Below are 27919 nucleotides of genomic sequence, written 5' to 3'. Positions count from 1 at the left end.
ATCAGTACTTAGTGCAAGCGACTGGATAAAAATAAAGACTCTGCTACGCGAGGCTATCAACGATATATACGATTCAAAGGCTGCAACACTTACACGCACAGTCCATACAATTGCTGCTAAAAATCAGCTCTTGAAGCATGAAAATGAGCAGCTTAAGGAGGCTCTTTTGAATGAGAAGAAGCGCCGCCAACGGGGCAAGGCTTTACAGCTTAAAGCGCCAGAGGAATACAACGGTGGAGCTGTATTCTGGTCACCAGCAAAGGTCCAGAAAGCTCGGGATTTTCAGGCCCAGAAAGAGGCAGAGGAGAAGGCAATACAGGCCCAGAAAGATGAGGAGACAAAGCTTAGGGAGCAGCAGAAGCTTCAAAAGGCAGCTCTACTAGAGGAGAGACGCCGTGAGAGAGCTGCCGCTAAAGCAGAGCGTGCCCGGGAACGTGAGCAAAAGGCTATTGAAGCTCAGGAAGTGTGCCAGGCCCGGGCAATTGAAAAACAACTCCGCGAGGAGCTCAAAGCTTCCCAAAAGGGTAATCGGAAAAGCCTCAAGCCTACTAGGTCAAGCACGAAGGACATTGAGCATGTACAGCCTGAGATATTGCCTGTTGAAGATGGGGTGCCCAATTTGGGCCCTTCAACGCGTACCCGCAAAATATGCCTGCCCCAGCGGTTTCAGTAGCTAATTAGGTGCTAGAATTACTTGGCAAGCTTCTCCAATTATTACTACAAAAAATCTGGCGATTTTACAATATATATTGAGCTCTACAGCCTCATCTTTGTGGGTGGCGATTATGCTGAAATCGTGCATTTGGTGGGAACGTGCACTTGCTGACCTAATACGTTACCAGTCACCGGCCCGCCCCCTCCAAATTCAAGACGCGTCTTCGTACGATTACTCCACCACAACAAAATATATTCGAATAAATTTATGCTTAAGAGACCCTTGAGATACTAGTACATCGACGCCTTGTGTGGCCTTGGATATGGCAATTGGAGCATGTTGGTGGTGCTCGCTGTCGCACCTGACCAACGCAGTTCTGATCAGCCTCCTGCTCCGCATTTTCCAACTCTGCAACTACGAGCTGGGCCTGCCTAGCCTGTAGAGCACCTCCATGGGCTATATACCTTCGGCGATGTTGCTGCTTCTGCTTTCGACGTTGATTTGCTGTACGAAGCTCCGAATTCTCCTTTGCAAGTATGGCAGCGGAATGCATCGCCATCTGGCATCCTTTAACAAGTTGATTGATTGCTTGGCTAGTAGGGCTCTGTGACTGGCACTGAAGGATGTCCCGTATGAGCCTTGCCTGCTGCTCTAGCTGGGCAGTAGTATGTGGCATTTCTGAAGTCCATTGAGGTGCCGGTCCATTTGCGGTACCTGGTGGAGTCGGAGTCTTCGTGATTGGAAGTGATGATATGATATGCTCAGGGTCGTATGATACTAGGCCCATAGCAAGAAATCCGCTTCTGATATTCTGATTTGTAAAGACAGATGGTCGCACTTTAGTATATATTTCCAGGAAGTCTTCCTTATCAATATGGTAGACTCCATAATGGGCGAGCTCTTGAACCTCATGACCATACAAGACCTTTAGAGGGGAGTAGCAGCTCACATCAAGCGGCTGGAGACGATGTGACATATGTGATAGCATGCAGATCATTTTAATCTTGTTTTCCATACAGTATTGGTCGAATTCAGACGTTGAGTGGCTACCATGGCCATCAAGGATGAGTAGATGGTAGACCCCCTTCATGCAGGACTTTGTACAATTATCAAAGTGCTTAATCCATTCGAATCCCAGTTCATCTGTTGTCCAGCCATTGTTGCTAACAGCGAGCATCCAGTCACTAGGTAGGCCTCGATACCAGCCTGACTGGTGGAGTTTTCCTGCAAGGATGATGAAGGGTGGTATCGCCCACCCAGTCACATTGATGCACTCAATCACCGTCATCCATTCGTGATTGCCTGGTTGTATGAGAATAGCTCTGCCTACAGTATCAGAGCTTGTAATGACTTTCGAGGTCGCAGATACACCCATCATGAATCCAGTCTCATCAAAATTCCAGGTATCTTCATCAAGTATACCATATATCTGGTGTGTCTCATCTATGAGTGTGTACCATTCGTGAAATATGCCTCGATCTTCGTATTTCACATGTTGAGAATGGAATTTTCTATTCCATTTTGTCTGCAGATCTGGCTGGTTGTTGATGAAGCGGTGTACCCAGTTTTTGCCGACGGGTTGAGGAGGAGGATTTTGGCCACATGCAGTGAGTAAATGGTTAGCCATTCATCGTACATCGATAATATGGGGGGGAAACCCACATCGGTCAAGGCCTAGGATCCATTGAACGAGTGTCTGTTCTTCTGAGGGCAGTAACTTTCATTTTTTGGCATTCGATTGTGCGATTGGTATTGAGCCATTGATGCGACGCCGAAGGGTAGTTCTAGGAACGTCGTACAGTTTTGCTACTTTACGAGCGCTTGAGACCTGTTTATTTTGAATAGAATTTTTTGAAAGAGCCAGTCTACCTTCTTGTTGAAGCTTCTGATCGTTGTGTGCTGATGCCATAGTTGGTTTAATCGAAGACACGTCTTGATTTTGGTGGGGGCGGGCCGGTGACTGGTATGGGCCGGTGACTGGTGGAACACGTTACCCTTTGCAGCTGACTAAGCGTTCGTTCAAAACTAACCGGAAAAGGGAGCTACCCAACGCAGTCCCACGTTCGTGAATGTTGAATATCCTGACGAGAGCTTGACTTGCACTGACATCCTCCTGGTAAACACCAGGAAGAGGACTCACGGAATATTCCCTCCTCTCAATCGCTTGCTGTTCTGACGTCGAGCACCTGGATGCGCGTTTCACGACAAAATCATCGAGGTCAAAGCTCCAAGATACACCCCACGGCGCCGCCTAGTCACCGCACCTATAATGATCACCAATGCTCGCCTCGTCCGGCTTCGTGCCTCTCCTGCTCCCCCTTCTTCCATGAAGATGCATGCTTCTGAATCCTCATCTCAACCACCATGCCCCGCGCCTCCTCGTTCGAAGGCGACAAAGGGTCCAACATCCCACCCTCGGTAGTAGAGACCGTCTCAGGATTCAGTGCTGGAGTGATTTCATGCCTGACAGCCCATCCGCTCGACCTACTCAAGAACCGCCTTCAGCGTGAGCTTCGCCCTTTGTATACACATGTCGAATTGCTAAAACCCTGTTAGTCAATACCAGAACGGCCTCGCGACCCGGCGATTCCATTCGAATACTTCGAGGCGTGATACGCGATGAGGGAGGGGTCAGAGCATTATATCGAGGCCTATGGCCAAACCTGCTCGGAAACTCTCTAGGCTGGGGCTTCTACTTCCTCTTCTATCGGAACTTGAAAGACCTGTTGCAATCGCGGCGAGGACGTGGCGAGCGCCTCTCGTCGGTCGAGTTCTTCTCGGCTTCCATTGCGGCTGGTACGTACTTTACATGACTCATCGAGAGGGATAATTGACAATATCTAGGATTGCTCACCGCAGCCTGCACGAATCCCGTCTGGGTCGTTAAAACACGGATGCTGGAGCGCGGCGCAAACCATCCGGAGGCGTACAAAGGCATGTGGGCGGGCTTGAAGCATGTGTACAGCACCAGGGGAATTAGAGGGCTTTGGGCGGGATTCATCCCATCTACGCTCGGAGTCACGCATGGAGCGGTGCAGTTTGCCATATACGAAAAGATGAAACACGCCCGAGGCGATCAGATCGGGGGACAACAGAACCTGTCTACGTGGGAGTATATATACATGAGTGGAGGGTCCAAGTTGCTGGCGGGCGCTATCACGTACCCCTATCAACCCATACGAGCGAGGATGCAGCAGTATGATGCTGCTAAGCAGTACACGGGGCTCTTGGATGTGCTGCGGAAGACGTACCGGAATGAGGGCATCTTAGCCTTCTACAAGGGGTTTGTGCTATCGTTTTTGTCAGATTTCTCCATGAAGTATTGTGCTGATTCCTCGCAGTGTCATACCAAACACACTGAGGGTGCTCCCCACCACCATCGTCACCTTCATCGTCTACGAGAATACCAAAATCTATCTTCCGAGGCTCTTCGAAGAAGAGAGTATGGCTCACGAGGAAGACTGATGACGCTTCGAGAAGCTCGTGGAAGATTTACAGTTTCTGACAGTGGAATAGCCATGCACCGTGGCCTTGTATAGCGATTGACGAAAAGGCGTGTCGCGCCGGCGCCAGCGAATGTGCAGTGAAAGTTCAGTGACTCGGCGGAGGATGGAAAGGATACTGGACCTTCGCTGGCTACACTAGTTCCGGATGCTAGGCAGGTCCACCTTTACACATCCACTGCGAATGGAGCACGTGAGGTGGCCAGTCGGGTGCTTCCACCACATTCGCAATGCCCTCCGGTCCGCATTTGACTGGCTCGTACGTCTGGGAACACCCACCGACGCAAAAGAAACCCTTGAAGCACGCATAAGAAGACAAAGAACCGACCTTATCGAGAAATTCTTCGATCGCATACAGGAGATGCTTCACAGCTCGAATCACTCCAAAGGCTCTAGCCCATGGCCTGCAGATACAGACAATCTGCCAGACGTTCCGTCCAACGACCGCCAAGGATGGTTTTGGAATCTACCAAGCCCTGCGTGCTGGAGGGAGGAGGAGGAGGAGGAGGAGGATTGGCATGTCCATCGGATAGGTTGAGCGGGCATGAGGGAGAGACACATAGTCTTTTGCCTGAATCTGTGGACCTGGATACACATGTTTGATGGGATAAAACTCCTGCTATACTGATGGCTGGATTCTACCAATGGATAGCGGTGAATGAAACATCTGAATATGATATCCCAGGTTCTAGAATCCCTTTCCCAGCCGACGGATCCTGGAATCCATTTACATCGAGCTAAGTTAAGTAAGTGTGAAGAGAGAGCAGAAGGTAGATAGCGATGGATGCGCATCGATGGCAATAACATACCTAGTCTACTACCCACAAAAGCCCACAAGAAGCCACGACGATAAGATGGATACTTCGAAATTGAATCAATCAAAACCTTTCCCCCAAGTAGAACTATGTTTCCCTTTCCACCTACTTCTCGTTTGACAGATTGAATGAATCGGCTTTGGTAAATAGAACTACCTAGCTACTGGTACCTGGCGTCGTCCCTCCTCCCTCCGGCCGTAAACCGCCTCCACCATTCCTCTCTCCCTTCGTTTCTCAAAATCGCGAAAGTACTAAAGTACCCCACAGCGCCTTGAACCAGTCCACCAGCAGCCAGACTATACTCGGTACAATACCGCACAGTACAAACACGTAGACGCCAACGCCTCCACGCCAACCATTAGACGTTTCTTCAACACAAAGTGAAACCCAAAGAACCAAAACAAACAAAGTTCCCCATCCAGAACGGGAAGGAACGAAAAGGGGCAATGAGAGAAGAAAGACAAGAATTAAGTTATACATTCCGAGTGAATACCGATGACTTGCAGTGTGCTTGCTGCTTTGCTGCTTTGCTGCTATGCTGCGTCTATGCTGTGTGCGGGTCTGTGTCCGTGTGTGCTGCTTTTGCGTCATCCAGCCGCAGCCGCCGCCTGTGTTCTTCCCTTCTCGTCGACCGAAGAAGAGAATAAAATGAAGAAGTTGTAGAAGCCGTAAAAGTAGTAGTCCAAGAAGAAAAGAAGGGTAAAACTCCATCCATCACCTCAGCTGAACACCACAAAAAACACCGCAAACCAATCAAGCAATGCCCCCATCACCTCGTCGCCATTCTCATATCTCCACAGTCTTCAACTCGCCCTCCTCATCCCCCTTCTCCTTCTTGCCCTTCCCATCCTCACTCACCCTCTTATTCTCCTTATCCACACTTCCCCTCCCATCCGCCTCCTTCCTTCCAATTTCCCCGCTAGGCCTAGGCGTATCCACCGATATGAGCGTCTCCATCGCAGCTCCCGCTTTACTATCCAACGCCTCCACGACCGAAGACGACGTATGCACCCGTATCGGCGTCGGGGCTTCCTCCGCTACACGCGCCAACGGGCTCGACACAGCAACCGGCCCCCGCGGACTGATTCCTTTCGACTTCGATGACCCGGGTTTCGCGGACGAACCTGACGCCGGCGCCAACCGATGCGGACTCCTCCCCCTCCTCTCCTCGGGGCCCACAACCGGACTCCCATACGGGCTGCTTCCCGCGCTGCCCAACCCGCTCCCTCCCACGTTCGCATTCACCCTCAACCCCCCACCCGGAGCTCCACTCATCGGCCTCCTCTTGACCACCCTCCTCCCATACTTTTGGTCGCATCTCCACCTCAGAATCTCCAGATACGGCGGCTCCACATTCTGCCTCTTCTTGAACTCCAGAAACTTCAGTTCCCCCGTCTCCTCGTCGATGTGCACCTTCTCCGCGTTTCCGAAATCGTCGGCCACCATGGCGAGCAGGTGCGCCCAGCTGCGTGCTACCACGTACTTGCAATCATAGTCGCGGCCGTAGATGATGATTTGGCCCCAATGACCGGCGGGGCCCGGCGCAAGATCGACGGCAAGGTAATTGCCTCCCCAGTCGCGGGCGAGGGGGATCCAGGCCGGGTGAGCGTAGGCCTTTTGCACGGCGTTCGGGGGCTGCGAGTCCTGCCTTGCGAGTAACTCCTGTCTCCATAGACCATTACCAGGTCGTTGCTGGACCTCTGCTACGGGGGGTGCTGTGGACGCGCCTGCGAAAGCTTTGACTGGGATTTGAGGGGAGCGGTAGTCGGGTTTTGCTGACAAGTACTCCTCGGCTACTTTCCGCCAGTTCTGCCACTCCATGATGATTTCCTCGCAGTCAAGGAGCATGAGGCCGAAGATGACTCCCGTCGGTAAGCCACCTCGTTCCTGACCATCGTGGATTTGCAGCGATTCTCGAACGTCCATGGGCAGTGTGGCGTCAAGCTCATGCTCGAGCTCATTGACGTCGTTGGAGGTGGCACCCTCGCACAGGTTGTCGAAGAGCTCCCCGTAGTTGTCCTCGAGGAAGCGGTCGATGCGTTTCCAGGAGTGGGAGACCGGGGGAGGGGGAGGTACACCGTCGGCGAAGTCCCGCATCTCCATCTCGCCATTGGCAGTGCCTCCACGGTTGTCAAAATTGTCGGACTCGGCGGTGGCTTGACGGCTTAGGGAACGAAGGCCGGGAGAGTAGGGGCGGGGGGATGCAGGGGACATGGGACCCTTTGGAGAGCCGATGAAGCCGTTGCTCGTAGGCGCTTCGTCGTGGGAGTAGGATTGGGAGAGGTCGACGCGTGATTCGGCGCCGCTGGTGGCTACAGATGTGAGGGGAGCATGGCGGCTCTGCGGGAGGGGGATATGGCGGCCGGTGCGATAGGGGGAGTCGTGGGAGGCATGGCGGTCATTGGAGGTCATGGTGTGCCAGAAGGACTGCCATGCCGAAGCTATACTGTGTGCTCGTCAGCGTTGCGTATGCGGCACGGAAAGGGGATGCAGCGTACGGATTCGCCATGGCGTTCTGTGAGTGACAGCGTGCGGACTGCAATAGCCGTGCCGCGGCGGTGTGTGAGCGTGTGGTGGTGGTGGTGGTGCGGCTCGGCGCGGGAGACAAGCGGCGATGGAGAGCTTGGTGTGTATCTGGAGGAGTAGTGACGACGAGCAGGGAGAGAGAGAAGCGTAGGGGTGTGTTCAGTCGTGCGAGACGGGCAGAGAGGGGGGAATTGGAGGGAAAGAGGAGAAGGGACACAGAAGCAGAAACTGGGAGGGAGAGCACAACCCCTGTCGTGATTCTGGGCGCGACTCCTGAGCAGCAGTGAACCTGTCGTCACCAGCGAGAGGAGGGCGAAGAAAAGGGATGCAGATTACAGAGGGCACAGATTACAGGTTTACCGGTAATGAAAGGCCAAGCCAAGCCGCAGCCGCCGGCCAACCCCGGCCCTTGTGTTCCTGACTTGGGCAACAGGAAGCAAGGCTGCCGGGCCCACCGTTCGCCCCGTTTGGAGATTGCGATGATTTATTTCTGGGAGGGGTGGGTGTTGTCGCGTGGCCTTGCAATAATAGCAACGGCCGTCGTTTGCTTACTTGTAAGTTCTTCGCTGCTGGCGTGGTGGTTGTTGTTGGTTCCGTGGTGGATGTTTTGTTGCTGACGTCGTTCGTCTTTTTCGGTTAGCGACCGCGCTTATCTCAGGTACCATGGACCTGAAAGACGACTGGTGATCTTATACCGCTATATAGAAGGACCGCAATCTATCACCCTACCACGGTGCAAACGGTCCGTTGCAGTAGTAGTGATACCACCGGCTTTTCTTATCAGCATGAGGTGAATGGAGAACACGTGCAACTCACTCTGAACCCCATGCGCGTCCCATGGCCATACACAGCATACGATAACGGACGCTTACTAATCACCATTCGTTCATTTCCTTAAGCGGGCAGCATGCATCTATAGACGAGTCGAATATACCACAGTACACAGTAAAGCAGTAATGATTTTCTGGCCTTCATCATGGCTGCATGTCGCCCCCAATATCGCCTGCCCACAAGAATAAATAAGGAATAACCAACCTCGATCCATTCGCCGCTTCAACCCGAGACACATCCAATCCACGCCCACCGCAGATCAGCGGCGAAAAGATGTGAGGTCCTGACACCGTCCTGCACGTCGCCTCTCTTGCGCAGCGAAACAGTTCGGATCTCCTACTATCCACAGTATCTACGCTGTGCTGACATGCTGTGCGACCAAACCTCATCGAGTCGCAGTGAGGAGACGCCGCACCCGTCGTGCAGGCAAGCCAACAAGCCTGAGCCGGATTACCTGCGCGCCACGCCCATAGGCGCGCCGTTTTGCCAGCCACAAGACTTGGGATAGGCACTCATCATTCATTGGGAGCCCTAGGGTACATAGCCTCTATGTATCGTCGTTGTTGCAAATTATGGTGCCGTATGTACACAGTACGCGTAGACTTCTGCGTTCGAAGATTTCTTATGAAGGATTTGATACGTCGGCGGAATGTTACATCATAATAAACAAGTTGACGGGGATCCACAAGCATTTCAAACAATCCGGGTTCCCTTGGTCTTGGCAACGGCTGCCGCGAGATGAACATCTAGGTATGGCTTCACCGTTTATTCGTAAAGCAGCACCCGAATGCGAATCAAGTTTTCACACATTTTCGAGAGCTCGCTCTGTCCTAGTTGATATTGTGTGGGCATATTCAGGGAGTATCTCAATTGGCACCCTATATGATCTATCGGCCCCGCATGCTGCTTTCATCTCTTCGTGCTATCCCTCAAACTCCGATGCAGTCACAGCATCGACTTGTGTCTCGTAACTGCATGTCATAACCCGAGTACCACCATCCGAGACTTTGCGCCCTCTCGCACAATGTCTCGCAGCTCATGTCCTTGTCGAGTAGCCGCCTTTGTACAGCGATCTCGTGACCGTGAGGTCCCCATACGGAGAATCAGTGTACCACTGTGCGACCTACGGAGACTGGCACTGACATCTGACACTACAGTATCATATCAGCATCCCGTAGCACCTGCCCGCACAGAATAATCATGTCGAAATGGGCCTCCAGCGAGATTTCCAATGTGCGGCTGATGAGGCTGCCACCCTAGGTCACTTTCAGGCATCTCCGAACCCCAGATCCAGCGCCACGTGGAAACGGGAGTGGGGAATACGAGCCTCGCGCCATCGCCAGGGACCGTTTTTAATTCTCCGAGTCAACTGTTTGCTGACTGAGCATTTGTTGAAACGGCCGTTGGACGCTGCGGTGACTTCCTCGTGCCCTTATGCGATTCCGCCAGTGCTGCACGGGTACCACGTTCTTCGCCTACCCCACTCAAGGCCACGGGTTTGAGACCCAACAAACAGAGAGCGTCGTAAGGTCAGTTGGACTCCGCCCTGCTAGCTGACCCATTCAGGATTCTTCACCAGACCCAGCAAGCCGATATTTCTCTTCGCCAGCACAGCTAGTCTCGGTCGATAGTGCACTGCCAGGACCCAGTTTCAATTTTAGGCGGCCGTCTTCCCCAGAAACTGATACAGCTCGTCTTGCAACGGCAAGACGATACTCTCCACAGCCGCCTGCAAGAACTCGGAATCTTTCAGCGAAGACGACGGATCGCTAAAGCATCTCAAGCAATGGTTAACCGCATTCGAGAACGCAGCCGACAGATTCTCCTGCTCCGTCTCCGCCCACTCGTATGCCAAAGCGCAGAGCTGCCAGGGGTTGCCGGAGACGGGACCGTCTTCGGTTGCGCCCTCGTCGGCTTGACGCTGTTGCGCCGAGATGCCGAAGTAGAGCTCCAGCAGGGCGACGGCGAGGGCGAGAAGGACAGTGTTTTTGTTTTGGAAGCTGCGGGTTCTCTGCGGGCTTGATGCGTCTTTCGCGTGCTCCAGTAGCTTCGACGAGGACATGTAGGGGTGGTCGATGTCGATCAAACGTGGACCCGCGGATGCCTTGTGAAAGACGATGTCTTTGGCGCTCCACTGGTCGGGGAACCAGGGAGTCGAGTGCAGCTGAAGCGCGGAGCTTGCGAGCGTGACTGCTAGAAAGTACCGTTCCTTCTTGCTGAGCTTAGAAGGGCGTCCATTGATTACCGGAGGTTTGTTGATTAGCTCCTCCAGGGTGACTACTTGGTGCAGGAGCTTCGGTTTCTCCAGGGGGGAGTCGACGGGGTATACACCTCTGAGAAGTTTGCTCTTGCTGTCCAAGCGGAAACCGATGCACGATGAGCTCATGTGCAGTTTCTGGATAGAAGCGCAGAGGTCCTTCACCTCCTGCAGTGTTGGCATCGAAACCGGGACAGGGCTAGGATCGGTCAAGGAGTAGGGAGGCGGAGCGGTATCACCGAAACTGACAGATTTTGACATTCTGTTGAACCGTTAGTACTGAAGAAAAGGCTTCATATATATAAAACCTACTTCGGCTTCGATATTGGGTTTGGCAGGGGGGCAGAGCATGCATCTTCATCTTCAATATGAAATTCCGCTTCTTGCCAGGTCCAGGAGTGGGTTGCATCACCTGAAGTGGTAAAGGCAACCGTGAAGCAGATCTTGGGCGATGCCTTGGCTCTCTTTGCGCCAGAAGCAAACAGTGTTTCTCTCTGCTCAAGTTGGATATTACCCTGATGGTATTGACGGCACGCGCACGACCACGACGTGATGATGGAGCTGTGGAGACTTTTTGCAAGGTCCTGGATCCGCTGCAATCGGGCCGCAAATGATGGTTTAGTCGCTTTTCGGAACGTCTCCAACTTTTCGCTTTTGTCGGTAAAGCGCTCGAGCTCCTTGTTGCATTCAGAAAGCTCATCTAGGAGGCCCTTTATCGTTTTCTTGCCCATTCCAAACTTGACTCTCTTCCTAAACTCGAACTTGTCATTTGGCTTTCGCGGATTCGCAGCTATGATTGCTTCGAGGTCGTTGCGCGTCAGCTAAAACAGCAAGTCAGCGGAATTTGTCTATATGGGACCGCTACTTTAAAGGACGGTTCGCACCTCCTCTGCCCGATCAAGGTCCAGCTTGCTCGCAATCTTCTTCATTATACGCTCCACATCTGCAACTGTACTCTGGTATGCCTGGTATGACTCCTGCAACCTTTCCTGCAACTTGGAAGCCATTTCTTTATCTTTCCAGAGCTTCCCGCCTGGTTCGGCAAGCATCTCGGCCAATTCGAACTCGGTCGTTATCGGCTCCAGCAGTTGGCGCATCGTTTGCGCATAATGAACATGCTCATTGCGCAGCTTCCGGATATACTGAGGCAGTTCACGCTCCCATCTCATGAAGCTCTTGATTGGGTCGAGGCCTTCGTTGTAGGACTCTGTATAGCCCTCGTCAACATGATGCCATCCAAGCCCTAGGGAACACCTTACCGATGGCCGAAATAAGAATGGGCAAGGCACCAAGCGCCAACCCAGCTACTTCAACTCCACTCATGGCGATCTACAGCAGGCTGCTCGTACAAGGGTAGCACAGTATTCTACTTTCGTAGCCGCCAGAGGAAAGGTGGCGTTCCCTTCTGCGAAGGCCAAGTGCTTGATCCCTTCTAAGGCAAAATAGAGCGCTGCCAAAAGATTATCTCAAACCTGCATCCTAAATAAACCTGCCCCACAGGTAAGTATACGGACTCGCTCATAAGGTAAGTCCACTTCACTAACAATGCTTGAGAAGATTTCTTGTCCATATCATTGGCACGCAGCTCGCGTTGCTCTCCCCCTCAGACGACTTGCAGAACTATAGGAGCTCGCCCCGCCTACACCATAAAATTGTGTTCAAGAAAGCCTTAACAGGCAACAAGGCTGGAGGACTTGATGAGCAGTTCGCACCGTTCGCAGCGTTCGCAGCCGAAAATGCGGGGCTGGTGTCGGACGACTCTGCGTCAACTTTACGATGTTGGGAAAAACTGGTTTGGAAAGACGCTGGGTAAGGGTACCCGACGTGATAATATCACCTCGAGAGTCTTGAAAGTGTATGAAGACTGAGAGACTGTGGAGGGGCAGCACACCTGGGGCTGTGCTCACACGGCTGATGCTCTTTCTGAGGATCCTCAGTTTGGGGCTGAGTTCGTCCTGAAGCGGTTTAGTCGATGGGCCACAGGCCTCAATCTGACGCTTGTTTCCACCTCACCTCAACACCAACAGGCATCAGGAATTGCTTCGACAATCAATAAGAGGTTTCTCCTCGCATCACCATGAAAGCGCGAAGCTATGGCTACCATCAGGCTCGCCACGGCGGCAGCAATCCGGAGCTTTCACAATCTCACAGCTGCCCTTGAAAACCACCCCGCCGGCCTTGGACGACTTATCGACAAGGGTGCTCTTGAGGATGAAGTGGGACGCTTCCGTGTTTGGTCCGGAAATCTTGGAGCTCTGCAGAAAGGGCACAGTTCAGCGGACTATCGACTCCGTGATAGTCCACTTCTGTCAAGCAATGCTTTGAAGTTACTACAAGAGCTCAACGAGAATTTAACAGAGTCCGCGGCCGTAATAACAGGTGTCCGTCTGCCTTACGAGCAGCAGCAGAGATCTTCAGAATCTGATCAAGAGGACAACGACAGTTTTTTCAGCGAGGACGAAGACAGCGATGACAGCGATGACGGAGCCCCAAAAACAGAACTCGAACAGCGTTTTCGCGAAATCGTCGACATCATAGACAATCTGTACAAGCTCTCTGTGCGAATTCGCCTACCTACTATTCGCACTAGGTCTCTCAGAGCCGCTGCCTATCAGCCAAAAGACCCAGACACGGGCGTCGACATCTTAGAGCAATATGCCGTATTTGATCTTCAACATACCAAGGAGCTTGTTGCTCAGCTTCGAGCTCCGTATAACAACAAGGCTGAAGATAACGATTTCCTTATCGAGCGACTGAGCAAAGCCATCACGCTCCGTAGACGGCAATTCAAATACTGGAGACGACGTACGAGAACCCGTCAATGCACTATGCTCTGCTTAACAATTCTGTAGATAGAGACAAGCTTGGCCAATCCAACCTGATCGATGATGAACCTCTGGCCATACCGGCAGTACCACAGCGACCAGTGGAGCTGCATCGTCACGACACGCTTGAAGTTCATCATAGTGAACCTGTCACGATACTGCCAAAAGTACCAGCAAGCGAGAAGACTGGGAAGACCTTGCTTTCAGGAACTGAAGCAACACATCATCATCAGTCCCTCGACGACATAGTGGATTCAAAAAGCGTCACGAGTTACGCCACGACAGTGCGTGACCTTTCCGGCAAGGGGATCGACCTGCCACCGCCTCCAAAAGCTGCCGATGGCGAGAAGGATTTCGAGTGCCCTTATTGCTTTGTCATTTGTCCAGCGTATGATTGCTCTGTCATTCCATTCTTATGGTATCCTGCTAATGCATTCTAGGCGATACGGGAGAGGCCGTCCCTGGAGGTGAGTGATATGCATGCTTGTCATATTGCTAAGTTTCTATGTCGCATGATGAACTCTGCAGCCCGTAGCTTGTAGGAGCGCCTGATCGCTGATGTTGACCATTAGAACCCATTTACTTCAAGACCTGCAGCCATACATATGCACCTATCCCGACTGTGAAAGCGGTGATGTACTCTTCCGAAGCAGGCGGGAGTGGTCAGAACACGAGGCCTCTCACCGAAAGGCGTGGCGGTGTCCTGAACACCCTGCAGCAGTGTTCCGATCTCGAACTGGATTGGAAGAACATCTGCGTTGTGAACATTCTGAGAATTTTTCACAACGCCAGCTGGAAAGCATCGTGAAAGTTGGGGAAACCTCTACAGTTGACGTGCGCGAGAAGTGTCCCCTCTGCCTTGCTGACGCGCACATGGAAGGGCTCGGGGATCTTCAGAATCGTAAGTACGGTCCTGCCCAACGGAACTTGTGTGGCTGATCCGTACGTAGATATTGCACATCATCTCGAGCGCCTCGCGTCATTTGCTCTACCTATTCTCGCTGGAGACGATGATGCCGATGGCGGCAGTAGCACCGCATCTCGAGGGCGCAGTGTGGTAACTGGCTCATCGCAAGAGCTTACCGATACATCTTCCTTACAATCCTCTCTACCCATAGACAACCCCGATGAAACAGATGAGCTGCAGAACCAGAGCGCATCCCACGTGGGAGGATTGCTGTCTGCTGAAACACTCGGAAACCTGCCCGATGCCAGTGAAAAGAGAATGGACCTGTTGTTTCCAAGTACACTTCATCAAGATGAGAGCGAGCAAGGTGCTCTTGAAGAGACTGGTCATGAAATAGATGAGTACTTGGCCGAGACCGATGCGTTTAGGTCCTATCTTCAATCTCTGCCAGGGGCCGAATCCGTGCGCTTTTATCGTCGTTACGGACTATGGGAAGGTCGCGTCACGTTTGACACCCAGTCATCTGCGTTCGATGCCCTGGCACGTTTCGATAGGACCCGCTATCCCAGAGTAGAGCTCAAACCTCCTACGGAAAAATATCTAACCTCTATTCGATTCAAAATTCCGGCCGCGGAGAAGGCTGGAGTATCCGGTAAACCGCACACGCCAGAAGATGCAGCGTCGGACTCGTCAATGCATCTGGATTATGAAGAAGACAGGGAACCTCATGACAAACGTCCGGTGTTGACCTGGTCCCACCTTCCGACTTTGCGCACGCTTTATACCTCCGGCGTCCTGTTGCAAAGGGACCAAAGCTACGCTCCAAATGTCGCTTACAATGAGCTCATCTCCCTTTGTCAATATGACATAACCCGATTGCAAGTGGATTGCATAGTAAATTCTGCAAACCAGTTTATGAAGGTGACGGGAACCGGTGATAGCCTGAATCATTACCTTCACCTTGCGGCTGGGCCTTCACTTCTGCAAGAGTGTAAAAAGATCGGGCGTGTTGCCCCGGGAGCTGTTCGACTCACCGGAGGTTACAAATTGCCTTGTCGCTATGTCATCCATGCGGCTAGACCATCATACGGAGGAGCCGTTGGAGGAACGGGAAAGCTTAACGTTCTCTCCGAATGCTACCGTGGCGCTCTGCAACTTGCTATGGATAACGACATTACTACGATAGCCTTTCCATGTATTGGCTCCGGTGGATGCGGCTTCCCTCCTCGTGTGGCTGCACGAATCGCACTGCAGGAAGTCCGCGAGTTTTTAGACTCACACAAAAATCATAAGTTCCAGCGCATTGTGTTTTGTGTCTTCAATAACCAAGACGACAGTGCCTATAAGGACTTCCTACCTGTATACTTTCCACCAACACATCGGGACCTGGAGAGTGCACAATTGCTGAATACGGACACTGATCATAGCGATCTGGTCAACCAAATACAGAGTGTTCTTAATCAAGGTACGGCATATCTCTTCTGAGCGAGACATCTCCGCACGTGTTGTCCCCTTCCAATCTTCTCGACAGGAGTTCAGGCAGGCTGACTGAGCTCTCAGTGGATGGAACTTTCGAGCAGATACCGAACTTCGACATCAGTGTACCAGATTTTCCCTTGAGCATCCCGGATGACCTTACAAGCATTGGGTCTGCTCTTCAGACCATGATGGCGGTATTGAAGGAAGGCGGTTGGGAGGGAAAGCTGACAAATTCGACCCGAGCCGACATTGCCCTTTCCTGCTCAGCGCTGCAAATCTTACTTGGGAGCCTCACTGAAAGCCTCCAAGCCCGAAACCATACCGAGGTCATCCGCGGCAACAAACCCGTCCCTTACGCCAACTTACAAACAGCTACGTATAAAGAGGTCTGGGACGATTTCAACTTCCACTTGCAAAGCAGCCACGGTACGACTCTGTCAGGGTTACTGCAGATGTGCCGCACCTTTCTCTGGACTGTCAACTCCATGCTTGCAGGGGAAGCTCATGTGTCGGACCAACTAAAAATTCAACGTTCGCGATTGAACCGCTACGTTACTGTGAGCCGTGGCAACCATGAAGAAGGCAGTCAAGGCTATGTTGACGAAGTGATGTACGCCCGCGAATATCAGAGACAGGGCAGTCGAGGCCGGAACGATACCGTTAGAATCCACGAGATCCCTTCACTGCTGCAACTTTACCAGTCAAACGAGCTTGAGGCGAAGCCAACCAATGCTATACCAAGCGCCCGAGAGCTCTCGACGGTGTGTATATTCCGGGAAGACATTACTCGCCTCGAGGTGGATGTTCTCGTCAATTCCACGGATCCCAACTTCTTCGGTATGGGAACACTTGATCGAACTGTGTTCAGAAAGGGTGGTCCTTCAATGAGCGAGGATTGTAAGAACTTCGGGCCTTGCAAGGAGGTAAGCAGGCTTCTCATTACCCTACCGTTATCCAGATTGGTCCTCCCCTTTGCATCAGTGACGATGCCGGTACCCCGGATTCAGGACCATGCAGAAACAGCCGAAATGCTTCACTTCGCTTCTTCGTAGCTAAGCGACGGTTGACGTTCTTCATACTGCGTAAAGAGCATGATCTGACTCGTTTCTAGGGTGACGTGAAGATCTCTCCTGGTTATCTTCTGCCAGCCCGATATGGTAAGCCTCTATCTTAATGCATTCGGCACACGACTGACACTGACACTTGTGAAGTCATCCATGCCATTCCTCCGGAAACTCATGGCAAGCATACCAAGAATATTCTACGGAAACTGTATCGCGACATTCTCTTCACTGCCAGCAATACGCTGAAGGCCACGTCAATAGCCATTCCCTCCATTGGAACAGGTGCTCTCGGGAACCCTGTCAGGGATTGCGCCGCGCTCGCCCTGGAAGAAGTGAAAAGGTTCTTAGAAACAACGGATGCCAGCAACACTATCAGGAAGATTGTCTTGTGTGTGTTCGGCTCGAACGATGAAGCGATCTATAAGGGGTTGGCGCCAATATACTTCCCACCACTGACGATGGACATCGACAAGGCGCTACCACAGAAAGGAAGTGGTCCGGCTTCGCAAGAAGATCAGCTGAGATCGAGCTCCCCAGAGACCACAGAGACATCGATACCGAAGCGCACCTTGTTCGGTTCCATTGGTGAAGCATTCCGTAATGTGCGATTTGGAAAGCTGCCTGTCAAAACGGTGTCCAACCCCGTGTCCATCAGCTCTCGAGCCCCAGTATGGGGAGAAAGTCGTGCGATGGACAGATTCGAAGATCATGCTCGACGCTGCCCTACATGCAACCTCGTGAGATCTTATGACAGTATTATAAGCCTCTGTGCAGAGGGACGTGCGGCGGCGGAAGGCGTATTGACAATCCTCTACATGGAGAACGAAACGATATACGCAAAAGACTTTAGTAACACTGGGAAGCTAGTCAAGGTTGAGCTCCCATCGAGGTATAGGCGGACACGCGAACTTCTGGCCCTTGGGGAGAAACAGGACAAACAGTTCATTGCAAGTCCAACCCATTCCTTCACCGCTACGACTGAGAATTCGGAAGAGAGCCCTCCGCCAGGAGTTACTGTCTATACTGCGGAGGTAAAGGTTCCCTACGTTCGAAGCGAGGAAGATGCCATAGCCACGGTCCATACATGGTCACCCGAAACAAAAGAACTGATGGCCTTGGCTAAGGATGAATGCAACGTTCGCATTTCCCTGGGTAGAGTTGAGATATATGAGATGGAACCTGAGACGCACAAATTGGCATTGTTGCTGGCGCTGGAGCTGGGGCCGTCAACCGCAATGATCAAGTCGGGCAGCCTAGGTGTCGTGCTCAAGACCAAAGTTCTGCCAGAATCAAAGATCATCACTGAAGACGACATCGTTCTGGAAAGCCGCAACCCAAAGGATTGCGAGTCGCTGTTCCAGCGCTTGAAGGCGGCGAGGAAGACAAATATGACGCTGGCAAACCAAGAGGAAAGCGCTAAGAACTCTGGGGTTTTCAAATGTGGGGTCCCGAGATGTTTACAGTCCGAAGTAGGCTTTACCACTCTTGAGTCCCTCAGAGAGCATAATAGGAGTGCCCATTACGTTGAACCGTCGACAGACCGCTATCAGTATGCATCCGGAGATGGCAAGCAGAGAGAAGAGGTGTGGGATCGTCTGGATGATTTTAGACATCATATTGCCGAGAACAGTGGTGAAGATGAACAGGATCTAATCCGAAGGTATGAAGGAAGCTCACATCAGTTTCTGCACACGGACTGAGTGGTGTATAGGTCAAAGCGCGACGCTCCTCCGCGGACTATCCCTCCAGATCCATACACCGTCAAGCGAGAAATCACGTCGATTCACAGTTGGAATTTTGTAAGCTTTGAATGGGAAAGGCTCTTCCCTGGGCATTGCACAGTACAGATACATCTTGATATACTCGAGATTGTCGACTTAACAAAAGGGGACACCTTGAAGCTACGGTTATCGACAGAAGAGACGGAAATCCTGCGGGAACCGGGTGCCTTAGATGTCACACTCACCGGCGTCGACCTTGATACGGCGGAAACAAAGCATATCAGACTCGGAAATTCAACGTCGGGGGCCTCAAAAGAACTCTACGGGTTCCTTCATCAGGCGGTCCTTATGATCCAGGGGTCCAAAGCTGCGCCTCCGCGCTTCCCTGGATTTTCGTCGGAAAATCAAACTGGCGACCCGGCCAGAACGTGGCTTGTCAAGCGCGTGCGCAAATGGAATGAAGAGAATGGCAGATGGGCAGATCTGTTCCCTATCGTGCGCTTTGCCTGCATTGCTACCATAAAGGCGGACCAACTCGCGATAGATTGGGACAGGGTCAAGGATGGCCCAGAACAGGACGCCAGCTGTCTAAGGTTCACGCTATCATCAGCGCAAACTGTGGTTGCTTCAAGTGCTGGCTTTCCGGACGTATACCTCTATCATACCGAGCAGGACACGCTGAACAGATACGTGCTCCAGTGTTACACTTCCAAGGACGCTGAGGAACTTTACGCAGTGATGGGCCAAGCGCAGGCTGCTGCATCGGACATTGGCTCCCAGAAACCTCCTCCAGGTCATCAGGTCGCCTCTGCTTCGTTGCCGGAGGAGGTAACGCTGGTGGATCTGCCCTCGGTTCCATCGCATGAACCCGGACACTCAAATGCAGACCCGACCACTCTGGCATCCGAGTATACAGGAGTGAGTGATTCAACATCTCATGAAGGGGAACATGCCAAAGAGGCCCCTTCGTCACCGGTCGAGATCCTGGCTGATGCAGTTCTCCTCCAACTCAAGTCTACCCCGACAAATGCATACGTACAGCTGGGTCTACATGAAGACGAGCTCGCCGCCCACCTCGGCGTCAGTATTAACAAAGTTCGAAGAGCTCTTCGGCATCTGGAGGAACAAGGTAAAGCTTGGAAAGCCGCAGATGGGTTAACAGATGCGCACGAAATGATATGGAGAGCGACCGTGCAGAACCCTCGTCAGCTCTCTCGGCGCTCTTCTAAGGTCGAACGCTCTTCTATCCCTACTGACGACTCTTTCGCGCATGGCGGCGAAGCTCAGACACAGGCACAACCTGCTGAGGAAATGCCGGATTCAAGTACAACCCCCGCAGACCAACAGCATCGTTCTAACCAAGACGTGGAAACACCCCCACGGTTGGAATCGCGGTCTCGCGGTGTTGTCGACGAGGCTAAGGCTCGGACACCAGATCCAGGAACTCGACCCAGACGGAAGTCTTTAGAGAAGCAGCCAGAGGACCAGAAAGAGATTCTGGATCGGCTACAACAATTTGCGGATGATACGACACGCTCGACATCTGACATTCCTGCGGCAACAGCGAGTGCGACTGCCTCACTGCCTGGGGAGCAGGCCGCGGATCCCAAGGCGCCTAGTGAAAAAGTGTATGCACCCTCAGGACATGGGTCCGACCTCGGTGCCGAAGTTACAGGCCACACAACAGTGACCAACGAGAGCCAAGATATTTCGGTCCCGATCTCTCCACCGCACACGACCATGGCACAACCTACCGTAAACAAGCAAGCGCTTAGGGAAACAGGTGAGACAATTGAAGAGTCGGAAGACGCCTTTGTGAGATATAAAGCCTTGCATAGCGACGAACTCGAGCGGACGGACAAGCGGGCGAGGGAGCTTGAGAGGAGCTTGAGAGAGAAGAGATTGAGAAGGGCGGCGAGAGATCAAGAGGCGGGAAGTACCGTAAACGTTTTCGATTTTTTGCCGGAGCAACAGGTCGACCATGAAGGCAGGACAGCGTCAATGGCGAAGGGGAAGCGAAAGAGAGATGGAGATGGAGATGGAGATGAGAGTCCGGATCCGGTACCAAGGGAGTCCGAGACGGTTGGGGATGAGAAGAAGAAAGATGCGAATCCATCGACGGAAGGAGTTCACCGGGAGGAAAGTGAACAACCGGTAGATCCAGCGGAAGCGAAGGATATCTGGTGGTCACGGTACGACTACTGACGGACTCGGCATCGAATGAGCGCGATGGTGGTGAGAATGATGCCTCTATATCTCACGACTCTATGTCTCGCGTAGATTGGAAATGTGTTTGCCCTTGATTTGTGAATCTTGATTGGTGGGGTTCTAGAGTAGGCTTCTTGAACGGTACCTATAGTTGGATGAAATGATCAAAGATATTTTGAGCTCATGAACCCCATGCAATTATGTCTAAGACATACAATACACAATACATTTATTTGAACATATCCTCGACCCATTAGGCTGCGCAACAGAGACGAACAAACACAGCTGTATCTGTGAGGGGTATCAAGGTGAGGCTGTAAGAGCCTCCAAAACAGAACGCCGACAGAGTTACTGAATACTGGTGAATATTACCCTCAGAGTATGCGAACGCAGAGGACGAAGAGAACGCCAGAATTTCAGTATAGCGACACGACAAATAATATACATATCTTGATAAACAATGATAGAAGAACATCTACTCTTCCTGCTGCGACATATGCGAAGGAAGATTATACCCCGTATAATCGATATGCACAAACGCGCGATCCACATACGGTATACTCTCTGCAACACACGTTAGCACCTCTTTTTCCAAAGCCACTAGGGATTCTTGGACTTACCAAGCACATACTGTAAACTCTCCCCAAGATCATGACTATCCCTCAGGTTCATCGTCTCGTCCACGACGATATCGACCTCTACATTCAACTTATCGCCCGCGTGATACGCCTCAATGCCCTGAATCTGCTTGATCGTCTTGGCAAACCGCATCGTGGTGTATAGCAGGATGTTGCGTTCGTCTGCAGAGGCAGCGGCCCCGGTAAGGTTGCGGATGTGCGTGGCCGAGGTGCGGGACCAGTTGATGATGACGTAGAGCGAGAGGAGGAGACCGCCGAGGGGGTCGAGCCACCAGATGTGGCAATAGTAGCCGACTGTGAAATGTCAGCTTACGATGATATAAGACAATTCATTCGCATTTGACGGAGGGTTGCTAGCAAATAAAAGGATGGGCGCAGCGTACTTAGAGGGAATATGATACTGAAGGTATTGAATACGACATCTGTCATGGCGTCTTGAGCGAGAGCCTGGACGCTCGAGTTCCGGATGACACGACACCAGAGCCAGCAGAGGAATTTGATGACGACGGTGGAGGACATGATGCCTATGGCGGGGCCTGTAAGTTGGACGACGCGATGGTCTGATCCTGTAAGGCGGGAGAAGCCTTCGATTGCTACTTGGCAGAATGAGGTGACCATGATGACGGAGAAGACCTATGTCAGGGTCAGTCTGAGGGGATGTGTGGAAATGGCTATGGAACTTACCAAGACACCGATTGGTTCCAGCCTGCGCCTGCCTACGGGATACTCGTATCGATTCTGTCTTGCTATCATCCAGGAGGTAACCCACACGATGGCGGTGCTCAGGAAATCAAGCGCGGCATCGACCAAACTGGCAATGACTGAGAGTGAAGAGGTCATGATAGTAACAATGATTTTGAGAACCAGGAGAGTAGTATTTGCAGCCAGATTGACCAAAATGGCAAGCTTGACAATCGGACTCTGGACATCTTGGTCTTCCTCTGGTACCCAGTCTGGGAGGACGATGGGGGCCGATTCTGCATCCTCATCATCGAGTAGAGGCGTCTGCTCGGTCGCTTTCGGGACCTTGTACAGATTCTTAGGTGTTCTTTTGATTTTCCCCTGGCCCGTGCCATTGCTGCTGGGTTGCGTGGTGGCGCTGCTGGGTGCGGAGCCATTTTCGCTCAGAACAACTCCATGCGGGCGATAACTTCCCGGAGACATCATAGGTGTGGGCTCTTCGGAGATGGTGGTAGGAATATTGACCCCGCCCGACTGCATGCGGCTGTATTCCTGAATCAAATCGTGCGGCAGCGACGAATCTAGCAAACGGTCGATGTACATGTAGTTCTGTATAAGGTAATTGTTGCGCTCATAGTACTTCCGGATAGGCTTCTTCATTTTCTTGAGCTCGTCCTCGGTTTTGTAATATCTCTCCCATCTGTATCTTGGATTCGAATTTCCAATCAGGCGCTGGCTCCTCACCTGCGGCGTATTCAAAACTGATGCCGCATGGCTGAACCGCCGCTCATGCTCGGAGCCCCAGGGCATGGTATGACCTGTCTCCAAATCATCCTCGGAAGAGGAGGAGCTATTGCGACGTCCATCATTGGGTAATGGAGAACGGGCTCGACGGCGGTAGTGGGGTTGGACGGACTGTTCACGGATGAGGCTTGGGAGATTCTGGCCTCGAGTAGATATTGCGCTAGCGTCGGAAAGCGGGAGAAAGCCTTTGTAAGAGGGGATGCGGAAGAGATTCGACGCTCGATCGGGAGAGCTCGAGAGTTCGGCCATTAAATAGCGTGCTTCGCAGATGGTTCGAAACACAAGATGTTGAATTCGTTTAGTGGAGGTGACCAGTGTACAGAAAGCGTCGGAGCCCTGCTGGGATGAAAGGGAGGCACAGAGTAACGATTGAAGAATGTGAGAGAGGGTGATGACGCTTATGAGGAAGAATGAGGGGAATATGTGTCTGATAGCGGTCGGGGGAGTGAGGTGAATTCTTGTGCTCTTCCTTTTCTTGTTAGGCCGAGTAGCACCGACATCATCGCTGGCGCACTTGCAGATCTGAACCCTTGTCGCGGGCCCAAGCTCTCCGTCGCCAAACCAAACTGGGATAAGCACCGAATATTAAACCTCATCAACTTTCACCACAGTTCATCGCGTTCATCTCACACATTGGAGACATTATCCATACTTCTCGAAGCGAACCTCTCTCTTATGAAAGAATCTTATTGGGACCTCTTCTCAGTGTATCAACTCGTATCATCCACCTGAGATAGTCAGGTTGCCAAACTTGCACACGATTCACAACAGGGACCAATAACCTCACGCGCCCCAACAAACCCATATCATGAATAGTAGTACAGTGATCACGGCATTGGCAGGATGCCTTGTATGTCCTTGTGATGATTAAAGGGGGAAGGGGTCCCTGGACTTCTGCTGAGAAGTGCGAAATTCGGGTATTTTGGATGACACCAGTTCACTATCAGATCTGGGACCAAGTTTCATACCAAGACTCGACTGTACATCGAAGGGCTCGCTCGGCTGCTCCATTTTCCCCGTATAACATCTCTGCCACTTCAGAGGTTTCAGAACGCGGCAATGTAGAAATCAGCCACTTGATTGTATCCATATCGGTGGAATGCACCACCATGTAACCCCCTCCTCAGCTTCTTTGTCCACAGCCATCTGCCCCATCCCCAACGACAACAACACTTCTCCCCACTTCCCGCAACCGACCATCCTTTGTCCTGCGCCACAAATCATAACATCAGATTGGCCACGGAAATCACAATGACAACCATCAAACTCAAAAGGCTCCCGACTCTGCCCCTGCTGTTATGTTTGGACAGTATCCCGCACTGTTTGGAACGGCAGCTAACAGAGTCCAACACCCTCGTCCTGTGCTCGCGAAGCTCTTAAACCTTCAAACATGCCCACAATAACCCGCCGCATGTCCCGCGCCCTGAGCGAGGAACACCTCGCAGCACCTCCACCACCAACTCAAGCAGACAAAGAAACTCAATCATCTTCCAAGCCAGGAGCGGCAAACGACGCACCATCTCAACATCCAGCTGAAGAGCCAGCCAGTGTTGCTGCTGCTGGAATTGAAAAACAGGCTATTTCCGTGCAGACAGCTCACACCATTCCGGCCGAAGAAGAAGAACTCCAACATCAAGCCATCGAAGAGACAGATGAGCTGGAGGAGCAGGCAGAATTCGAAGACATGGACCTCGACGAAGTAACAGAAGCCTTGCACCGTAGAGACAGCAGTGCCCTCTCGGACACCTCCGACGGAGATATGTCCCCTGCGGCTTCTTCACCCGGCAGCAATGATGATGATGATGAGGAGGATGATGACCTCACCCACACGCCTGCATTCGAGCAAACGTCAGTCCTGGAAATCATCGACGACAACGACGACAAGGCCAAGGAATCCTCTTCCACACTCCTTGATGGCAGTAAAATCACGCCACGCGAAATGACTAGTCTCTCCGCCGCCGCGGCCGCCGCTGCAACCGCCAATACTTCTACTCCGTCAGTGCAGTCCCAACCCTCTCAGCCAAAATACGAGTCCATCTACATACCGCCGCCCCGACCTCAAGACGAACTAGGCCCGCCGATTACCTATCGATGCTGGAATCCTCGCTCAGATGGGGCATGGGACGGCAAAGGCAACAGGGTGAAATGCACGGCCGAGATGCAAATACGGGTTGGAGAGCCCATAAGGTGTAGGGTTTGCGGGTCGAGAGTGTTGATGAAGACAAGGACGAAGAGGATGATGCTGTTTGAGGCTAGATAGACTTATATACACGCTATGAGTAGACGTTGTCTTGGATAGATCGGTTTGTTTTATCTTGAAATACAAATATCATACACGCCTGTATACTACTTCTCCCCGGATCCCTTCTTTACTGACTGCTCACCCTACCACCCCTTTGCCACGTCTCCACCGCCCTCGAAAACAACTCCCTACAAGGCACCCTACTGCCCAATCTCGCACACAACAGAAACGCCCCACTCAGCTTCCTATGCAAACTATACGTCTCCTCCGGCGGCGGCGCCAACCTCTCCCTCACCATAACAGGGATCAGGCCCCGAACTCTGTCTGTGATCGTCTGATCTCTGAAATCGTATACATCCGGCCCATCCCCACGGAACGGCTCCGCCAGCGTAAGCACCGATTGAATATGCGCGTCCGTCATGATCTGACTCTCCTCACCGGTCAAATACCCAAGCTGAATGCTCAGATCCCGAATGCGCTGCTTATCGCCTCTACTCGCCGCAATCAACACATCCACATAGGGCCCCACAAACTCATCCGGGTAGTCCCTACTGGCTCCGAAATCCAGCAACTCAATCTTCTTCGATCCCTGGTTATACAGGAAATTCGTCCAATTGGGATCCGTCTGCATGAACTTGAACTCGACGATTTCGCGCAGGCAAAGACGCAGTATGTGCGTGCCGATCCAGTCGCGTTCCTGTTGGGAGAGCGAGGGAAGTTTGGCGACGCCAATGCCGGACATGAATTCTGCGGTTAGGACGGAGGGCCCGCTGGCTTCGGGGTAGACTTTGGGAACGAGGAAAACGTCGGTGTCGTCTGCGAGGAGTTCGCGGAATCGTGTCTGGCATTCCGCTTCACGAGTGTAGTCGCATTCCCAGGCTAACTCCGTTCGGGCGTTGGCGATCGTCTTGTCGAGGTACAAGCCCTTTGGAAGAAGGCGGGAGGCGGTAAGGAGGAGAGAGAGGTTGCTAAGATCGGAGTCTATGGAGTTGGCGACACCAGGGTATTGCACTTTGACTGCGACTGGAGTGTTTGTGGATCGCAGGACGGCTTTATGAACTTGGCCAATGGAAGCAGCGGCGATTGGAACTTCTTGGAAGGAAGAGAAGAGGTCACGCCAATCAGTTCCAAGATTGTCTGCGAGGACTTTGTCGCGCTGTGACGCGGGCATGTAGTCTGCGCTGTCTTGCACACGTTGGAGAACGTGGTGAATCTCTGGAGGGATCATCTTCATATCTGGGTGTGGTTAGATTGGCTTGATTGCATACGCAAGTACTCTCATACCCTGGATGCTGATCATTTGGCCCAGCTTGAGAGCGGCTCCTCGCATTCGCGATAATTTAGAGACAAGAATCTCCAAGTTCCGGGGACTCAGCATCAGCGAGCCACCAACTGACGCAGCGCCTCCTGTCACCCTTCTCAGAGACTCGCCCACAGCTCCAAGCGCCATGCTAGTCCCTAAGCCTGCGTACTGCCAGAAGCGACCAAAGCGTGACGAAGGAACCCGTGATTCTCTTAATTCAAAAGGCGTCTTGTATGGTTCTACATAAATTTCACCGGAAATCTAGTTTTCACTGTCAGTTCATAAATCAGCATATCTCACTGAGCTGATGGAGATAAGATTCCCTACCTCAGACACGGGCGAGGGCGACGCTTGTGCGTCCATTGCCAGTTCGGATGCGAAGTCGTGCACCTCCTGCTCCGTGACTTTCTGCGTCGACGGTGCAGATTCTGCGGGTTGGGAGGGCTTCGTCTGGTCAATACGATGCACGTTGATGGTATTCTGATCCGGGCCTTTTGCCGATTTGATATGGACGAATGGTCTTTCAGCAGCGCGAGGAATGTCCAACCTAGGCTTCCGCGCATAGGGGTTCAACATTTGTGATACGCGCTTGGTGCGGAAGACGTCGGTGTTTATTCCTTCGGGCAATTGGTCTTGTTCGGGATTGGCAGCCTTCTGTGGCAACGAGGAGGGCTTGGGTTGCCATATTTCGTCCGCTCCGCTACCTCTTGGTGGAGCTTGTATTGTCTCGCCTCTTGACGGTATCTGTGCCTCGAGTTTGAGTTGAAGATTGCCAGGCCCACCGGTGGAGAGCGGCGTAAAATCCGAGGGTGTCGGTATTGTAGATGCAGCTGATGCCACTGGCTGAATGCCGTCCTTCGCTGCTCTACCTGATCCACTCTGCGGCCTCTGTGTGTGACCTTCTCTTATTGAGTCCACTGTACCACTAGGTTCTTTCTCCGTGGTAGTTCCCCATTGCTCCAATGGCGCTCCCACAGGAGGTATAGTCCCATCTGCAAGTGGCTCCCGCTCTGCCTCCTTTTGTATGATATTGAGCTCATCTTTGGCAGGTGGTTCCGCCGTGGTCCTTCTTTGCGGTTGTACCTGATTGTGATTTCTCGAAGCCCGTGACTCTGCTTCCGGCGCGTACGACGGAGGTTCTTCGTTGACGCGTTTTGCGAGGGCAACTGCAGCCTGAGCTGTAAGGGTCACACGATCCGTCTGGCTCTTAACCGCTTTCGCGAGCGAGGAGGTCTTGCTGTATACATCGAATTGCTGTGATCGGAGATTGATGTGCTTCGCAGCAATGGATTTCGAGGCCTGGAAGAGCCTGGCGACATCGACGAGCCGCCTTCCTGCCATTGAGATCAGTTTTCACGCTACCGTGGTCGGAGAAACATTGTGCGCTGAGATTCGGAGACGCTTAGCAGACGTTAACGATGGATGGTCGTTCAGTCGCTACCAAAACTATCCTGCATAGC

At 52.3% G+C, this 27919-nt stretch overlaps 8 protein-coding genes across 8 annotated transcripts; 4 read left to right on the top strand and 4 right to left on the bottom strand.

Moving 5' to 3' along the window:
* EI97DRAFT_200845 (uncharacterized protein) lies at positions 1-799 on the top strand (the record flags this gene model as incomplete). Its single annotated transcript, XM_033793678.1, has 1 exon — positions 1-799. A coding segment is annotated over one exon (673 nt), but the record flags the coding sequence as incomplete, so codon positions are not given.
* Positions 800-2925: 2126 nt separating this feature from the next.
* Positions 2926-4328, top strand: EI97DRAFT_201018 (solute carrier family 25 protein). Its single transcript, XM_033793681.1, has 4 exons — positions 2926-3161; positions 3212-3451; positions 3500-3938; positions 3997-4328. Exons 1-4 carry the CDS (start codon positions 3020-3022, stop codon positions 4118-4120), a joined length of 945 nt encoding a protein of 314 aa, XP_033650322.1. The 5' UTR covers positions 2926-3019; the 3' UTR covers positions 4121-4328.
* Positions 4329-5689: 1361 nt separating this feature from the next.
* On the bottom strand, positions 5690-7673 carry EI97DRAFT_200897 (cell wall assembly and cell proliferation coordinating protein). The gene is made up of 2 exons (XM_033793679.1): positions 7472-7673; positions 5690-7419 (listed from the first exon to the last, which is right to left on the bottom strand). The coding sequence occupies exons 1-2, from the start codon at positions 7480-7482 to the stop codon at positions 5760-5762; spliced, it is 1671 nt and encodes a 556-aa protein (XP_033650321.1). The 5' UTR covers positions 7483-7673; the 3' UTR covers positions 5690-5759.
* A 2236-nt stretch (positions 7674-9909) lies between these two features.
* On the bottom strand, positions 9910-12293 carry EI97DRAFT_200961 (uncharacterized protein). The gene is made up of 5 exons (XM_033793680.1): positions 12132-12293; positions 11847-12076; positions 11472-11794; positions 10900-11408; positions 9910-10849 (listed from the first exon to the last, which is right to left on the bottom strand). The coding sequence occupies exons 2-5, from the start codon at positions 11908-11910 to the stop codon at positions 9988-9990; spliced, it is 1758 nt and encodes a 585-aa protein (XP_033650320.1). The 5' UTR covers positions 11911-12076; positions 12132-12293; the 3' UTR covers positions 9910-9987.
* A 100-nt stretch (positions 12294-12393) lies between these two features.
* Positions 12394-21024, top strand: EI97DRAFT_436707 (uncharacterized protein). Its single transcript, XM_033799183.1, has 9 exons — positions 12394-13392; positions 13440-13800; positions 13853-13879; positions 13985-14313; positions 14363-15784; positions 15880-16721; positions 16910-16955; positions 17010-18522; positions 18574-21024. The coding sequence occupies exons 1-9, from the start codon at positions 12681-12683 to the stop codon at positions 20786-20788; spliced, it is 7467 nt and encodes a 2488-aa protein (XP_033650319.1). The 5' UTR covers positions 12394-12680; the 3' UTR covers positions 20789-21024.
* EI97DRAFT_436706 (uncharacterized protein) lies at positions 20977-23389 on the bottom strand. Its single transcript, XM_033799182.1, has 4 exons — positions 22114-23389; positions 21813-22062; positions 21412-21723; positions 20977-21355 (listed from the first exon to the last, which is right to left on the bottom strand). Exons 1-4 carry the CDS (start codon positions 23161-23163, stop codon positions 21267-21269), a joined length of 1701 nt encoding a protein of 566 aa, XP_033650318.1. The 5' UTR covers positions 23164-23389; the 3' UTR covers positions 20977-21266.
* Positions 23390-24304: 915 nt separating this feature from the next.
* EI97DRAFT_483413 (uncharacterized protein) lies at positions 24305-25288 on the top strand (the record flags this gene model as incomplete). The annotated part of the gene is made up of 1 exon (XM_033802098.1): positions 24305-25288. One exon carries the CDS (start codon positions 24305-24307, stop codon positions 25172-25174), a length of 870 nt encoding a protein of 289 aa, XP_033650317.1. The 3' UTR covers positions 25175-25288.
* On the bottom strand, positions 25284-27800 carry EI97DRAFT_385156 (ubiquinone biosynthesis protein coq-8; the record flags this gene model as incomplete). The annotated part of the gene is made up of 3 exons (XM_033796007.1): positions 25284-26392; positions 26441-26720; positions 26796-27800. 3 exons carry the CDS (start codon positions 27798-27800, stop codon positions 25284-25286), a joined length of 2394 nt encoding a protein of 797 aa, XP_033650316.1.
* Between the last annotated feature and the right edge of the window lie 119 nt (positions 27801-27919).

This window comes from Westerdykella ornata (assembly GCF_010094085.1).
Source record: "Westerdykella ornata strain CBS 379.55 unplaced genomic scaffold EI97scaffold_34, whole genome shotgun sequence".
Taxonomy (NCBI): Eukaryota; Fungi; Ascomycota; class Dothideomycetes; order Pleosporales; family Sporormiaceae; genus Westerdykella; species Westerdykella ornata.
The sequence above is the reverse complement of the archived record's forward strand: the minus strand, read 5'-3'. Positions and strand labels throughout refer to the sequence as shown.